Genomic DNA, 13,748 nt, shown 5'->3' with positions numbered 1-13,748 from the left:
CTCTTGGTGATGGTGTTCCTTGTACCTCCTGCCAGTGGTCAGCTCTTCACAGATGTTCTAAGACTTACTCTCCTTAACCTTCAGAACCTCACCTGGTACCTGGTGATGGCTGAGTAAATGCTTGCAGAATGAATAAGCCTCAGTTTCTGCATTACCACGTGACTGGATGATCCTTAAGTTCCTTCACATTGCAAAATGGATGTTTGAAGGAGAGAAGTTTGCAATCTGAATGCTGGCTTTTACAATTTCTTCCACACGGTTGTGTAATCTGCTTTTCTTTAAGGCCATTGCAACTGTCGGCTTTGTTGAACAACCTCCTTTTGGAATCCTGCCTTCGGTGTTTGAGCTGGCCCCGGGACACGCTGTATTAGTGGAGGTAGGTAATCAGACATTGGCATATATTTCCTCAGCTGCTTGCATGCTTGCATTTGTCTCCATTTTCATGACTCAAGTGTCCAGTCCCATCCCATATGCCAGCCTTAGTGACTTCTGGGGAGACGCATATTCTTGCATTCTGTAGGGTGATGTCAGATGTCATTTGACTGTCTTATGAGCATTTTCACAAAGCAAATGCAGATAGCCCTAGCATTGCATCACAAACCTGAGCCTCGCTAGTCCACACTTTTAGTCTGGGAGCCACCTCCACCAATGCCCAAGCTGCCTCCAAGATCTTCCCTTGGTTCTTCAGTCTCTACTGGGCCTTCCATCCCCCATGCCTCTCTATCATCTGGTACCTGATTTTTGTGGTTATTGTGGCTTTGTTCTCACTTTCCTGCTTCATCCCCAGTTTGTATGGTCAACAAGGCCCACCTCCCTTAGGCCTCATCCTGAACGTCTCAGAAGCTCTCAGCGGTCTGCCCCTGGCTATGGGCGTCTCCTTTCCTAACTGGACCCTTTTGCCGCCCCCCTTCAGCTGGTCACACTTGCTTACTGGTCCCCAGAGGTGCCCATGAGAAATGGTGATGCTTCCTGTCCCTGTTGCGGCACACTGCCATTCTCCCCGACTCCTGGTCTAGGAGTCTAGTTCCACTGTATGTGACTGGGTGTGGGGCTGCCACAGACATGCTTGGCCTTTCACACTAGCTTGCCAAGGGAGGCACCTAACATTCAGGAGCAAAAACTGTCTGGCTTCTCGGGGGTGGATTTGGCTTATGCCATATCACCAGGTAGTGAGATCCAGCAGCCCTTATTAGCTCTTAAACTCAACTGCACATTGCAATCACCTGAGAGACCTGGAAACAACACCAAGGCCCCATCCCTGAGGTTCTGAGTTCACTGGACTGGGCTGTGGCCTGGGTACAGGACTTCTAAAGTCCCCCAGGGAATGCTGGTGTGCAGCCACGTTGGAGTTCGACTGCCATGCTCTCAGGAAGGGCTTCCTCTTATCAGCTGCTTTCCAGTTTCAAGCGCCCAGTGGGTTCTGGAGCCCTAGGATGTGGCTCTCTTATTCATGTCCCTGCTGATCTAATCCCTGATGAGAACCTAGTTCTTGGGATTGAGACTGAGCCAGTTCAGGGGCTTTGTCAGGCCTCATCAACTGCTGAGGGGCAGGTTGGGTCCACAAGGCCAGGTTTCCTGTTCTCTTGGTGTAGTCCAGGCCTTGTCACAGGATCATCAAAGCATTAAGGAATTGGAGCTGCTCTGCCCTGGACATCCCCCTCATCCCGTCCTCCTGGGATCTCCAAGTAAAGGAAGAGGGTAGCAGCAGGACTCTTAGGGGAGCAGCGAGGGAGCCAGGGGAGGCTTTCCCCTTTGCCTTTCTTGCGTATTTTGTTTATTGATTGTTTGGGGTTTTGTCTGTTCCAAAATGTATTCATAGTTCCAAATAAGAAATACATTTGCATGATTAAAAATTCAAAAGATGGCTCAAGCCTGTAATCCCAGCACTTTGGGAGGCCGAGACGGGCGGATCACGAGGTCAGGAGATCGAGACCATCCTGGCTAACATGGTGAAACCCCGTCTCTACTAAAAAAAAATACAAAAAACTAGCCAGGCGAGGTGGCGGGCGCCTGTAGTCCCAGCTACTCGGGAGGCTGAGGCGGGAGAATGGCGTAAACCTGGGGGGTGGAGCTTGCAGTGAGCTTAGATGCGGCCACTGCACTGCAGCCCGGGCGACAGAGCGAGACTCCGTCTCAAAAAAAAAAAAAAAAAAAAAAAAAATTCAAAAGAGAGGCTGGGTGCAGTGGCTCAGGTCTGTACTCGTAGCACTTTGGGAGGCTAAAGCAAGAGAACTGCTTGAGTCTGGGAGTTAAAGACCAGCCTGGGCAACATAGTGACATACTGTCTGTATAGACAATTTTTAAAGTAAAAAATAAATTCAAAAGAGCCAGGTGTAGTGGCTCATGCCTATAATCTCAGCACTTTGGGAGGTCAAGATAGGAGGATCACTTGAGGCCAGGAGTTTGAGGTTACAGTGAACTGTGATTGAGCCACTGTACTCCAGCCTGGGCAACAGAGTGAAACCCTGTCTCTAAAAATAAATAAATAAAAGTAAAACATTCAAAAGATGCACATAGGTAAACAGTGAAATGCTCCCTTTCACCCCAGTTCCTCAGCCATCCAGAGGCCACACCTAGCCAGTTTTCTGAATGCCCTTCCAGAGATAGTCTATGCCCAAATAAGCAACTGCACATGTTTTTTTCCCCATTTTTTTTTCTTCACACACAAAGTTGCCCACTCTATACTCTGTTCTTTGCTTTGTGTTTTCTACTTAACTCTATATCTTAGAGATCATTCTCATATGTTTTAATAACTGCATAATATCCTACTGTGTGAATGGACCATAATTTAGTTCAGCAGTGTCCTGCTGATGGACATGAAGAATTTTTTCTGATCTCTGGCTACAAATTATGTATAAATTATACATACATCACTCTGTCCAAGGATGAGTCTACCCACAGGATACAGTCCTTAAAGTAGATTTGCTGATCCAGGGCTTTGTGCCCTCATAATTGTCATGCATGTTGCCAAAATCCTTACCATGCGGATTGTACCAAGTTATACTTTCAACAGCAATATGTAAGGGTGTCTGTTTCCTTACACCTTTGCCAATGCAGTATATTATCAAACTTAGAAACTGTTCATGGACATTGTATATTAAAACATACAGAAAAATAGACCAATGGTCACCCATGTATTCATTACTCATCTTCAGCAATTATCAACTCTTGGCCAATCTTATTACATCTCTACCCCTCCATTTCCCTCAGCCAATCCCCACTCTGCTCTTCTAGATGATTTTGAAGAAAATCAAGACAAAATATCATTGCATGTATCAGAATGAAACTAGACCCATATCTCTCACTGTATACAAAAATTTACTTATTAATAAAATGGATTAAAGATTTAAATGTAAGACTTGAAAATATAAAACTCCTGGAAGAAAATGGGGGAAATCTCTATGACATTGGTCTGGGCAATGAATTTTTTGTATATGATTTCAAAAGCACTGGCAACAAAAGTGAAAATAGGGGCCAGGTTTGGTGGCTTCGCACTTTGGGAGGTTGAGGTGGGAAGATTGCTGGAGCCCAGGAGTTTGAGACCAGCCTGGGCAACATAAGGAGACCTCATCTCTAGAAATAATTTTAAAGACTAGCCAGGTGTGGTGGCGTGCCCCTGTGGTCTCAGCTGCTTGGGCAGCTGAAGTGGGAGGATCGCTTGAGCTTAGGTGTTAGAGGCTGCAGTGAGAAACGATCACATCACTGCACTCCAGCCTCGGTGACAGAGTGAGACCCTGTCTCAAAAAACAAAACAAACAAACAAAAAAAAACATGAGTAGACAAATGGGATTATCTCAAACTAAAAAGCTTCTACACAGCAAAGGAAACAAGCAAGAGTGAAGAGACAATCTGTGAAATGGGAGAAAATACTATCACATCTGAGGAGGGGTAAATTCCCAAAATAGATAAGGAACCTAACTCAATAGCAAGAAAACAAACTGCTTTTTCTAATGGGCAAAAGGCCAAATAGACATTCCTCAAAAGAAGACGTATAAATGGTCAACGAGTATATGAAAACATTCTCAACATAATTAATCATCAGGGAAATGCAAATTAAAACCACAGTGAGTTCTCACCTGACACCCGTTAGATGGCTATTATCAGAAAGATGAAAGGTATGTGATGGCGAGGATGTGGAGAGAAGGGAACCGTTGCCCACTGTTGATGGGAATGTAAATTAGTACAGCTGTTCTGGAAAATAATATGGAGTTCCCTCAAAAAATTAAAAATAGAACTACCATGTGATTCAGCAGTCCTACTACTGGGTGTATATACAAATGAAATCTGGCTGGAGTGCAGTGATGTGATCATTGCTCACTGCAGCCTCTAACTCCTGGGCTCAAAAGATACCATTTAAAAGATATCCACACTCCTATGTTCATTGCATCATTCACTATAGGCAAGCTATGGAATCACCCAAAGTGCCTATTGATAGAGGATAAAGAAAATGAGGTATATGTACACAATGGAATAACAGCCTTGCAAAAGAAGGAAATCCTGTCGTTTGCAACAACATGGATAAGTCTGGAGGATATTATGTTAAGCCAAGCACAGAAAGACAAATACTGCATGATTGCACCTATATGTTGAACCTTAAATAATTGAACTCATAAAAGCAGAGAGTAGAATGGTGGTTACTGGGGCTGGAGGTTGGGGGAATTGGGGAAAAAAATAGAAAACAAATCATTGCATTTATGACAGCTCACCTTCTGCTCTTTGCCAGTAATGAGGGGTAAAAAAGCCATTCTTCTGGATGGTTTTCATTGACATTTCTCTTATTATGAATGAGGGTATGTGTTGTCATTCATTTAAGGACCATTTGTATTTTGGTCTCTGTGAACTTTATCTTCATATCCTTTCAGCTTGCTCCCTGCTTTTCTCTGGGGTGGAGCCAGAGTCAAACACTCGGCCTTAGGAGTAAGGTGGGAGGCGGCAGGGAGGGGAGCAGAGAGTGAAGAGCAAAGAAAGGGGTGTGTGTCTGAGAGGAGGAGGCGGGGAGGTGGGGAGGGTGGAAGCCCTTTAATGGGAGGTAACAGAACAACCCTTCTCTCCCCCAGGTTTTGTTTTGCCCAAAGAGCCTAGGAAAGGCAGAGCAGACCTTCATCATCGTGTGTGACAACTGCCAGATAAAGGAGCTGGTGACCATAGGTGGGCTTGAGTGCACTCCCAGGGGCAGGGCTGGAGGGGCTGCCCCAGCTCCAGGGGCCACTGACTGCACTGGCATTGGCAGCAGCCAAGCTGTTCCCTCTCTGTGTCAGGAGCGCACATTGAGAATGCTGCAGCCTCCAGGTGCCAGAGTCTAGTTTCGGGCCCCTTGCTCTGGTCTGACTTTGGAGACCCAAGCCAGTGTGGCCTCCAAGACAGTCCAAGGAGCCTTCTAGCAAGAGATAGATAGAAACCTGGGGTGAAATCTTTCATTGTTTCATTTTGAAAGTCACTTTGATCTCCTTTGGGGAGTTGCCAGTGACTCACACATAAACAGCCAGAGCCACCTCTAGATTTCTGTAGGGTTAGAAGAGGCATCCTAGGAATTGCAACAAAATGCCCCTGGTCGCTCCTCCCTCCCTCCCTCCCTCCCTCCCTCTCTTACTCCCTCCTTCCTTACTCCTTCCCTCCCTCCTTTTCTCCCTTCTCTCCCTTCCTCATTAATTGAGTGGCTGCTATATGCTAGGTTCTCAAAATCACCTCCTTTTGGTCTTCAAAGATGTGAGAATGTTAACCTGTGTGTGGATATCCTTCTTTTCCCTCCAGTGTGGGCTTGCAAGAATCATGGTCAAGGCCAGCTGCATGTGGATGGAGGCATGGGTCCTGCAGCAGCCTTGGCCAGATTTCAGCCCTAGTGAGCCTTCACTGACTTCACTTACCCTACTTTGGCAGGAATTGGGCAGCTGATTGCTTTGGATCTGATCTATATTTCTGGCGAAAAAAGCCAACCAGACCCTGGAGAGCTCACAGACTTAACAGCCCAGCACTTCATACGATTTGAGCCTGAAAACCTTCGGTCCACGGCTAGGAAGCAGCTGATTATTAGAAATGCTACGTGGGTAACCCCTGTGTCTGCCCCAATACCCAACCCTTCTCCTTGCTTACCTGGCCCTGAGTCCCAGTGAGACAGGAGGTCCTTCCAAGGGCCTGGGGAAGACTGGGCACAGAATGGATATCCAGATTCAATTGAGGGATCCAGATTTGACACAGTCTATCATGGAAACCAGTAGCCACTCTTGGCTACTTACATTTAAATCAGTTAAAATTAAATTAAGAGCTCACTTCCTCAGTGGCACAAGCCACATGTAGCTAGTGGCTGTCATACTGGACAGTGCAGATCTATGAGATCTCCATCCCTTCAGGAAGTTAGGTTAGACAGTGCTGCCCCAAATCATCCTGGACCCTCCCTAGCCAGCCACAGCTTTCCAGAGAGGACATACCATGCCGTGTAGGGGAATCCATCCAAGTCCCAGGGGCAGACAGACTGTGGTCTGTGTGTTACATTCTCCTTGCCATTTATTTCTTGACCCACCTCTGAGCACCACCATGACACCAGGACAAATCTCAGGGAGCCTCTCAACCAGGGCTGCCCTGGGGACCCCAGGCATTACACAGGACTCTGTCACCCCTACCCCAGGATAGCTGCAAGTCCTGCCCCTCCCATGCTGTGGAGTTGCCACTGTTCCTATTGGCAGCCAGTAGGCACATGTCTTTCTGGACACCGTGTCCTGGGAGCCCATAGCAGGAAAGGCAGAGGGCAGGGATGGGGTTGATGTGGCGAACCTTGGAAACTCATGTGGTGAGAGACACTGCAGAAAATATTCCCAATATTAGGGGGTGATGCATAGGCTCCTCCACTTTAATGACTGGAGCATGAATTCCTGACTTACCATGTCCCCTGAGTCATGGTAGTTCCAACCTCCAGCTGCCATGGCTGGAAAGTGAGGGGCTCTCTTACATAGTCTCTGTCTTAGACTCCTTCACCCACCTGCTACCCCTCACCCGGGTCCCCCCACCCCAGGCTCCTCCGTTGGAAGGGTGTGAAGGCTGACCTGGTCTCTTCCTGTTCCTAGGTCCTTTGCTGCTCCCTCCTGGAGCAGGGTGGGGAGGCATGGGGTGGAGGGACCTGTTCCCAGCAGAACTGGGACATGGCCTTGGATGCATTGCCCCCACAGGCACGTGGAGCTGGCCTTCTACTGGCAGATCATGAAGCCCAACCTGCAGCCCCTCATGCCTGGAGAATCCTTCAGCATGGACAGCATCAAGTGCCACCCCGACAAGGAGACTGCCTTCTCCATCATGCCCAGGAAGGGGGTTCTCAGCCCCCACACAGACCACGAGTTCATCCTGAGCTTTTCTCCTCATGAGGTTCAAATGGTGTCATCTCAGTAGCCACACGTGGTTGGATTGTGTATTTAGACCCCCAACCTGTGTTCTTTAATCACACTGAAGCCACAGCCGGGCCCACTGAGGTGCCATCCTGCCCAGGCCAGCACTTGGCTGAGTTGGGCTGGAGTACACACCTGGTGTGTGGGGCGAAGCAGCTCATTTTGTCTGGTCCTGATCCCAGACTCACCCTGTCTGCAGCAAGACCCTGGGCCAGTTTCCTCAGCTCTGGGTGTCTCCCACATGTCTACTATGGCAAAAAACATTACCATCCCCACCGATACCACAGCAGCCACTAGACAGAGTGAGGTGCAGGGACCTGAGGGCCAGGTTAGCACAGCGCTGGCCCCGATGTGGAGTGAAGCCCTGTGGGCCACAGTTAGGCTAGGGGGGAATTCAAGCTGGGCATGAAAAGGATGCTCCAGGGCCATTGTTAGTGGGTTTGGGGCTGAGATGAGTGATCCTGCCTCTAGTCCCAGCATCCAGCTGCCTCGTTGTCTGTCCTGGGAAGGTGTGGTGCTTCAGACACGTTGAGGGGCTTTGTCAGCATCAGGAAGGCCTTTCCTTTCCTCTTGCCCCCAGGCCCAGCTGAGACAGGCCCCTGAGTCCTGGCTCATGTTCTGGCAGCAACTTCACTTTTCCTAAGGAGGGGAAGAGACAGCAGGGAAGCATTTTTGGGTTTTCAGAAGGTCCTTCTAGGCTAAGGGGAGGAAGAATTCCTGCCATGCCCCAGCCTTCTCCAGGACAACCTGCTGGAACGCGGTGGTGTTTTCAGGGCACTGTGTTTGCCTTGCAGCTGAGAGATTTTCACAGTGTGCTCCAGATGGTTCTAGAGGAAGTCCCAGAGCCTGTAAGGTGAGAGAAACTGGGCCCTGGATGAGAAGTGTTCAGCTGGGCCTTCCCCTACCTTGGGGGTTCTCCTGGGGAAGGTATCAGGCGAGGGGAAGTGGGCAGCCTGGCCCCCACAGGCTTTGGGGAGTGGGAGCATTTTTCTGCCTTGCCCTGCAACCCAGCCCTGCAATGGGCTGAGCACACTAAGCTCGCTAAACTCACTATGAGGCCACCCCAGGAACTTTGGAGCTGTGCCCCAGGCCCATTGCTGCTCTTGGGGAACCAAACTGGGGAGTGGTGAGTGTGGAGGGAAGTCTTTGCCCCTACAGTGTAAATCTTCAGGCTGGGGCTCCAGCCAGCCCGGTGCAGAGATCCCAGCCTAGAGGCTGCAGAGTGGTCCCGGAAGGCAGCAGGGGAGTGCCCCTGTCCCAGTCCTTAGGCTAACCCACTATCACAGCTATTGGTGCTCATCACCTTTCAGGCACTGGCTAATGCCTCTGATTTAGGGGACTCAGGAGCTGTGGGTTAGGGAGTGTTTTCTTTTCACAAGGCCAAACGTGGGACAGGGGCAGGGACACGCTAGGACGTGCTTCCAGGTGTGTCGGCTCCTAGCTCATGGTGGGTTTGTGTTTAGTTCAGAAGCAGAGAACCTGGGGCACTCCTCCTACTCTGTGGATGATGTGATCGTCCTGGAAATCGAGGTGAAAGGCTCAGTAGAACCTTTCCAGGTTCTCTTAGAGCCATATGCCCTCATCATCCCAGGGGAGAACTACATTGGCATAAATGTGAAGAAGACTTTTAAGGTAGGTCATTGTCTCTCTCCTGCCTAGGCTGGCCGAGGCTGTGCTGACGTGGGTGCGAGTGTAGGGAGGATGTAGCAGGAGGGACAGATGGCAGCAGCCACTGCATGAAGGCTAAGGCTGTTTTCAGGGCCTGAACCCAACTTGACTTGCACAGATGTGTAGGCCAGGCATGGCTGTCTTATTTTATCAGCCTCTCAGAATCCTCTGAAAGTTAGGGCTATGGAACCCATTCCCGTCTTTGGCAGAATATGTCAGCCACGTGCACTGCAGTGTGGAGGGAGGGTGCTTTTGGATTGGGGGGCCCATCGCTTTGGGTGGCCAGGAATTAGCCAGGAAGTATCATGTGGACTCTTTATGAGCCCGCAACCCTACAGTCCTTCAGCAGGTACAGAATTGACATGAAGGGGCAGTAAATGGGCAGCCCGGTCTCGGGTGTCTTTCAGATGTGGAACAACAACAAGTCACCCATCAGGTACCTGTGGGGGAAGATCAGCGACTGCCACATCGTTGAAGTGGAGCCCAGCACTGGGGTCATAGGTACCTTGGGGACTGCAGGAGGGGTTGTGACCTGCTGGCTCAGGAAGAAATCTTCAGAGTTAAAGGGGCTTGTGTAGGGCTCTTGGTGTCCTGTGACGGCTCTGGCTGAGGCCTGGGATGTGAGGGAGATGAGAAGTCCTTGCAAGCCAGATGTCTGGGCCCAACCATAGGAGGAAACTGCCCCTGCTTCTCCTCTCCGCCTCTCCCTTTCCCTTTCTCTCTCAGAGCCCAGTGAGGTCGGCGATTTTGAGTTGAACTTTACTGGGGGTGTCCCTGGCCCCACAAGCCAGGACCTGCTGTGTGAAATCGAAGACTCGCCCTCGCCAGTGGTGTTACACATTGAGGCAGCCTTTAAGGTGCTGCAGGTGGAGCTGGGCAGCGGGGTGGGCCCAGGGAGGTGGCAGGGCTGGGACACAGAGCCATGCCCAGGTGGCCCAGTGACAGGCCCTCTGGGTGTCTCAGGGGCCTGCCCTCATCATCAACGTCTCAGCCCTTCAGTTTGGTCTGCTCCGCCTGGGGCAGAAAGCCACAAACTCCATCCAGATCCGGAACGTCAGCCAGCTCCCAGCCACATGGCGCATGAAGGAGAGCCCAGTCTGCCTCCAAGAAAGGCCTGAGGATGTAAGTCGGGCACTGCTGGTTCCTCTGGTGCCCCCACAATGAGCCCGTTTAGCTTGCCCTGGTCAAAACTTGCCCTGGTGCATTTAGATCAGAACTTCGAGGCTGGGGGAGGAAAAGCCTGCCTGGTGACTTCCGCCTGGTGGTGCCTCCAGTTCTCCCCATCGCTGAGGCAGCTCAGCTCCTCTCTACAGCCAAATGTAATCCCCCACCAACATTTCCTGTGCCTTTTGTTACAATCGGATTCAGAAATAGGGCATGGGTTTCTCCCTCATCAGAACCGCCCAAGGCAGGAAGAAATGGGCAGCTAGGTTGGGCAGGAAGCCTCCAAGGCTGCTGCTGCTCCGGCACATTCCCACCTCCTCCCCACTCTCTGAAAGGTTCGGATCCTCCCAGAGATCTGCTACCAGATGGCATCTGGTCACAGGCTGGCAGCCCAAACCCAAGGCTCCAAAAAGAAAATTCAAGATTTATTTCCATTCAAATAGCATTTTTCTTTTCATGATAAAAGTAGGGGGGAAAAAAGCAGCTAAGTATTATCATAATCATATTTAAATGCAATGGGTGATCTGGAACAAGACAAAGTCACACAAAGCACCAGCTATTCACAAAGTGTCCACAGTGAGTCGTACATCACTGCACCTTCACCACGGTATGGCTGCAGCTCCCTGGTGGACCACACATGTGAGACCCTGGCCATGCCTGTTTGGTGACTGCACTCTCCTCCTGGCTGCTTTCCACCAAGGTCCCCATCCTGCTTGCCCACTTGCCTTCCAAGTCAGAACACCGCACACTTCTCCTTCTGTATTAGGGAGCCCAGGGAAGACAATCCAAGCCACGCATATACCTTATTTTGCTAGTGTACATTCCCTTTCTCCAGGGAAGTGGACTTTCCTTTCCATTTCGGGGAGGCCTCGCTCCTTTGCCTGACGGCCTATAGCTGGGCACTCTGAAACCTAGAGTTTATGACAGTGTGCATCGAATTGCCAACGCCATTGCCAAGTACCTGTTACACAGGCTTGGAGTTCAATGCTCTCCCCCTCAGGGCTCATTAATCTCCCACCATGGATCCTGAAACCACAGAAGACTAAGGCTGGGATGGGGCTGGGGGGGCAGGGTGGCATCAGTATCTTTAGTGTCCGTGTTATGCTTAGCCAAGGCATTTGAACCCTTTCTTCAAATGAAACTTTATGCAAAAGCCCAGTACATAGAATAAAGTGTGAATGCTGTAGCCACCCAGAGACCCCCTTGTTAGGCACCTCTGCCCCATCCTGCTTCTCCTCACATTCCAGTCCCCTGCACTTCCAGGGATTTCCTGGGGTTTTCCAGAGCACAGTTGGAAGCTTACAGACCCCAGTCAGCCTCCTTATTTGATAGAGGAGAGACTGGAAGGGGCAGGGCTTCCCCAGCGTGTACGGCTGATGGGTAGCGGCATCACACCTGATCCCTCTTCTCTAGTTTCCAGTCTGTGGTGTTTTCCCACTGTGAAGAATAGTTGTGTTTTATAATGGAAATAATTGCCAATGTTATAGTATTGTAAGATTTATGTCATAAGCAAGGCTGATGGGAATCCCGTCTCTACAGTTCTCTGCACTCTATTCTTTTGAGCTCTCAAAAGAATGTTGGGAGTTGGGGTTTGTTAGATGGTCTCAGATTAGGGGACACAGAGCTGCTGAAACCCAACCCCAGACTACAGCCACCCCCAGAGCTCCAGAGCTCCAAGGGAGATGCACATGAGCAACAAAGACAAAATAAAGCAAAGTGGCTCCTTCCTTACAGGGACAAGTGTCCTCTCTCAGTCAGGGCAGGAAGAATGGAATGTAAAGAGCCCTCCCCAGATGGGGACACTTTTCTTCCTGCTCTTTCCCTTCCCCTCTCCCTTTGTGTGTGTGCCTGGCATGGGAGGAGGGGCAGACGGTGGGGCAGGGGGGCGGTAAATGAGGCTGAACCTGCAGTGGGGGACAGAAGGAGGGGGTGGGGGAAAGACCATGTGGGTGCAAAGGAGAAATCTGTGGCCACAGCAGCCTCTCCCCACCCCCAAACTAGTGACCTGGTGGCTTTCCTCAGTTGAAGCTGCTCAGAGGGCCACCCCCCCTAGTTTGGCTCACCAGCTCTCCTCTGGCTCCCTAGCTCTCCCCATTTTCCCTGGAGCACCTCCCTCCACCTTCTATCTCTCAGATCTGGGCCAGGGCATGGGGCCCTCTGGCTTACGTATTCCTTTACTTGGAGACTCGGTTTCTGTGCTCTTAATCCCAAGACTCTTGTGGCTCTGGTCCCCCACCTGCTTGCCTGTTTCTGGATCCCAGATGGTTCTTGGAAGAGCTGGGGCAGCTTAGGGGCGACCTTGGTTGGGCATGGCCAGCCCCCAGTTCCTCTGCAATTCCAAGTGTCCTCAGTGCTCATCCTCCTGAGTGTTCTCCGGGGCAGGTGTCTCCCTTCGACATTGAGCCTTCAAGTGGCCAGCTTCACTCTCTGGGGGAGTGCAGGGTGGACATCACCTTGGAGGCCCGGCACTGCCAGCATCTGGAGACCGTCCTGGAGCTGGAGGTGGAAAATGGGGCCTGGAGGTAAGGGGGCTGTGGGAAGAGCCACTACAACAAACTCTATGCATATTTGTGGTGTATTTATCTATATTATATATTTATCTAGCGATGTTCTGGATTTAAAACTATTGAATCCAGAAAATTAGCATTCTATAAAATTTGTAAATTACAGAAAAGAAACTCAAAATGACCTGCAATCCATTCCCTAGAGATGATCCACTGATTATATTATGTATATATCTTTCTAGGGTGTGTGTACTAAAGGGATGTAAATTAGTATAACCACTTTCGAAACTACTTTAGCATTAGCTAGCGTTTGCCCTTCTGAGTATACTCCCAGGGAAATCCTGATACCTGCGCAGTGGGAGATGTGTGCTCATGTAGGAATGCTCAGGCTGGACTGTTCCTACGGGATAAACTAGAAAAAAACACTGTCAACGGGAGAATGGACATTAAAAGAAGTGTGACATATTTAGATGAGCACACATCATTATATTCTGGGAGGAACATGCTAGAGGTTTCAAAGATTTTAGTAGTATTCCTTTTTTTCTTCTTTATTCTCCCTCCGCTCCCCCACTTCCCTCCTTCTCTCTCTTTCTTTCTAGTGGAAAACTTCTCACATATATAAAAACAAAGAGAATAGTGTAATAAACCCCCACGTACTCTTTTCTCCTTTCAATAATTGTCAACTCACTGCAAGTACTGTTTCATACATATCCCTATCTCCTTCTCCCTACTCCTTCCCAAATTATTTTCAAATAAAATATTCATTTTCCTGCTGGGCGTGGTGGCTCACACTTGTAGTCTTAGCACTTTGAGAGGCCGAGGTAGGCGGATCACGAGGTCAGGAGTTTGAGATCAGCCTGACCAATATGGTGAAACCCTGTCTCTACTAAAAATACAAAAATTAGCCAGGTGTGGTGGTGCTCGCCTGGAGTCCCAGCTACTTGGTAGGCTGAGGCAGAAGGATCACTTGAACCCTGGAGGCGGAGGTTGCAGTGAGCCGAGATCATGCCACTGCACTCCAGCCTGGGCAACAGAGTGA

The 13,748-nt window shown here is 49.9% G+C and overlaps 1 protein-coding gene across 3 annotated transcripts in view; it reads left to right on the top strand.

Moving 5' to 3' along the window:
* The window catches only part of DLEC1 (DLEC1 cilia and flagella associated protein), a 68,669-nt gene that overhangs the window by 32,958 nt on the left and 21,963 nt on the right, over positions 1-13,748 (top strand). For all 3 annotated transcript variants that reach the window (XM_023187554.2, XM_023187553.2, XM_023187551.3), the window contains exons 10-19: positions 284-376; positions 5,058-5,148; positions 5,878-6,040; positions 7,161-7,353; positions 8,168-8,226; positions 8,837-9,005; positions 9,449-9,542; positions 9,768-9,898; positions 10,005-10,163; positions 12,588-12,727. In XM_023187554.2, coding sequence (XP_023043322.1) covers positions 284-376; positions 5,058-5,148; positions 5,878-6,040; positions 7,161-7,353; positions 8,168-8,226; positions 8,837-9,005; positions 9,449-9,542; positions 9,768-9,898; positions 10,005-10,163; positions 12,588-12,727 — 1,292 coding nt within the window. The remainder of the gene's footprint in view (positions 1-283; positions 377-5,057; positions 5,149-5,877; positions 6,041-7,160; positions 7,354-8,167; positions 8,227-8,836; positions 9,006-9,448; positions 9,543-9,767; positions 9,899-10,004; positions 10,164-12,587; positions 12,728-13,748) is intronic.

This window comes from Piliocolobus tephrosceles, chromosome 2, assembly GCF_002776525.5.
Source record: "Piliocolobus tephrosceles isolate RC106 chromosome 2, ASM277652v3, whole genome shotgun sequence".
NCBI classification, from domain to species: Eukaryota; Metazoa; Chordata; class Mammalia; order Primates; family Cercopithecidae; genus Piliocolobus; species Piliocolobus tephrosceles.
This window is presented reverse-complemented; position numbering and strand designations above follow the sequence as displayed.